At 57.4% G+C, this 1841-nt stretch overlaps 1 protein-coding gene across 1 annotated transcript; it reads right to left on the reverse strand.

Moving 5' to 3' along the window:
- Window positions 1-217: 217 nt before the first annotated feature.
- On the reverse strand, window positions 218-1708 carry LOC306752128 (potassium voltage-gated channel subfamily A member 1-like; the record flags this gene model as incomplete). The annotated part of the gene is made up of 1 exon (XM_079235835.1): window positions 218-1708. One exon carries the CDS (start codon window positions 1706-1708, stop codon window positions 218-220), a length of 1491 nt encoding a protein of 496 aa, XP_079091961.1.
- Between the last annotated feature and the right edge of the window lie 133 nt (window positions 1709-1841).

The raw sequence follows: 1841 nt of genomic DNA on the forward strand, positions 1-1841 counted from the left end.
GGTGTGTTTTTCATTAAATAACTGAGCCTTTTTTTAACCATTTTCTTTTTTTCTATAAATGAACCATGTGTGCCTTCTTGAACTCTTCAAGTCTTCACACACACACGCGCGGTTTGAATGATTCAATGCAAAAAAATGAGAATTTAAATGCACCAATGGAGATAAAGCATCGAGATATATATTTCTACAATATTTACAGCGCCGGTCGGCCGCCGCCTCACACGTCGGTGAGCATCTTCCCTTTGTTCACACAGTTCTGGTTGGGCGCCGTGCAGTTGGCAGTCCTGAGGTTGGCCTCCCTAAAGTTATCGATGCTGTTGTTCATGTCCTCGTCGATCTCCATGTACTCCGACTTGCTGACGGCCGACGAGCTGCGGCGGCTCGAGTTGGTGTCCGACGCCAAGTTCTGGTTGCTGACGTTGAGCAGCTGGGCCTGCTCCTCGCCCTCCGTCTCGCGGTGGTAGAAGTAGTTGAAGTTGGACACGATGACCGGCACCGGCAGCGCGATGGTGAGCACGCCGGCGATGGCGCACAGCGAGCCCACTATCTTACCCCCGATGGTCACAGGGTACATGTCTCCGTAGCCCACCGTGGTCATGGACACCACGGCCCACCAGAAGGCGTCCGGGATGCTGGTGAAGAACGACTCCTTCTCCTCGGCCTCCGCAAAGTACACGGCGCTGGAGAACAAGATCACGCCGATGAAGAGGAAGAAGATGAGCAGGCCCAGCTCCCGCATGCTGGCCTTGAGAGTCTGCCCCAAAATCTGGAGCCCCTTGGAGTGCCGGGACAGTTTAAAGATCCTGAACACCCTCACTAGGCGGATCACCCTGAGGATGGCCAGAGACGTGGCCTGCTCCCCGCCCCCCTTGCTCTCCTTGCCGTCCTGGTCGTCGGCCAGCTCCGTTCCCAGCGTGATGAAGTACGGGATGATGGCCACGATGTCGATGGAGTTCATCATGTTCTTGAAGAACGCCGCCTTGCTGGGACAGGCGAAAAACCGGACAATCAACTCAAAAGAAAACCAGATTATGCAGAGCGTCTCCACCACGAAGAAGGGGTCCGTGAGGACGTTGGGTTTGTAGTAGACCGTGATGTTCCCCACGACGCGCATCCGCTGGTTGGGATCCTCCTTCAGCTCCGGCAGCGTCTCCAAACAAAATATGACAATCGAAATGAGGATCACCATCACCGACACGATGGCGATCCCCCGGGCGGGCCCCGAGCTCTCCGGGTGCTCGAAGAGGAGCCAGATCTGCCGCTGGAACTCCTTCTCCGGCAAGGGTCGCTCCTCCTCGCGGATAAATCCCTCGTCCTCGCGAAACTTCTCCATGGCCTCCGCGCCGAGCTCGTAAAACTTTATCTCCTCCGAGAACATATCCAGCGGCACGTTGACCGGCCGCCTCAGCCTCCCGCCAGACTGGTAGTAGTACAAGATGGCGTCGAAACTCGGCCGATTCCGGTCGAAGAAATACTCGTTCCGTAAAGGGTCGAAGTAGCGCATCCTCTTCTTGGGGTTTCCGAGGAGGGTCTCGGGGAACTGGGCCAGCGTCTTCAGCTGGGTCTCGAAGCGCAACCCCGAGATGTTGATGACCACCCGCTCGCAGCAGTCGTGGTCGCCGTGGTCGTCGTCGGGCGGGTACGGGTCCTGCGGGTGCCCCGGCAGGGTGGAGGTCTCGTCCATGTTCTCCGTGGACACCACAGTCATCCTTCCTGGCGGGCGGAGGCGGTGGGCGGGAAGAGGAAGCGGCGTGAAGGTGAAGGACAGCAGGTCGAAACAGAAGAAGCCTCTACTGAGGCCGCGAGCTGTGCAGAGCCTCCCTCTCCTTCATCATCATCAT

Source organism: Taurulus bubalis (genome assembly GCF_910589615.1).
Source record: "Taurulus bubalis genome assembly, chromosome: 20".
In the NCBI taxonomy this organism is placed as follows: domain Eukaryota; kingdom Metazoa; phylum Chordata; class Actinopteri; order Perciformes; family Cottidae; genus Taurulus; species Taurulus bubalis.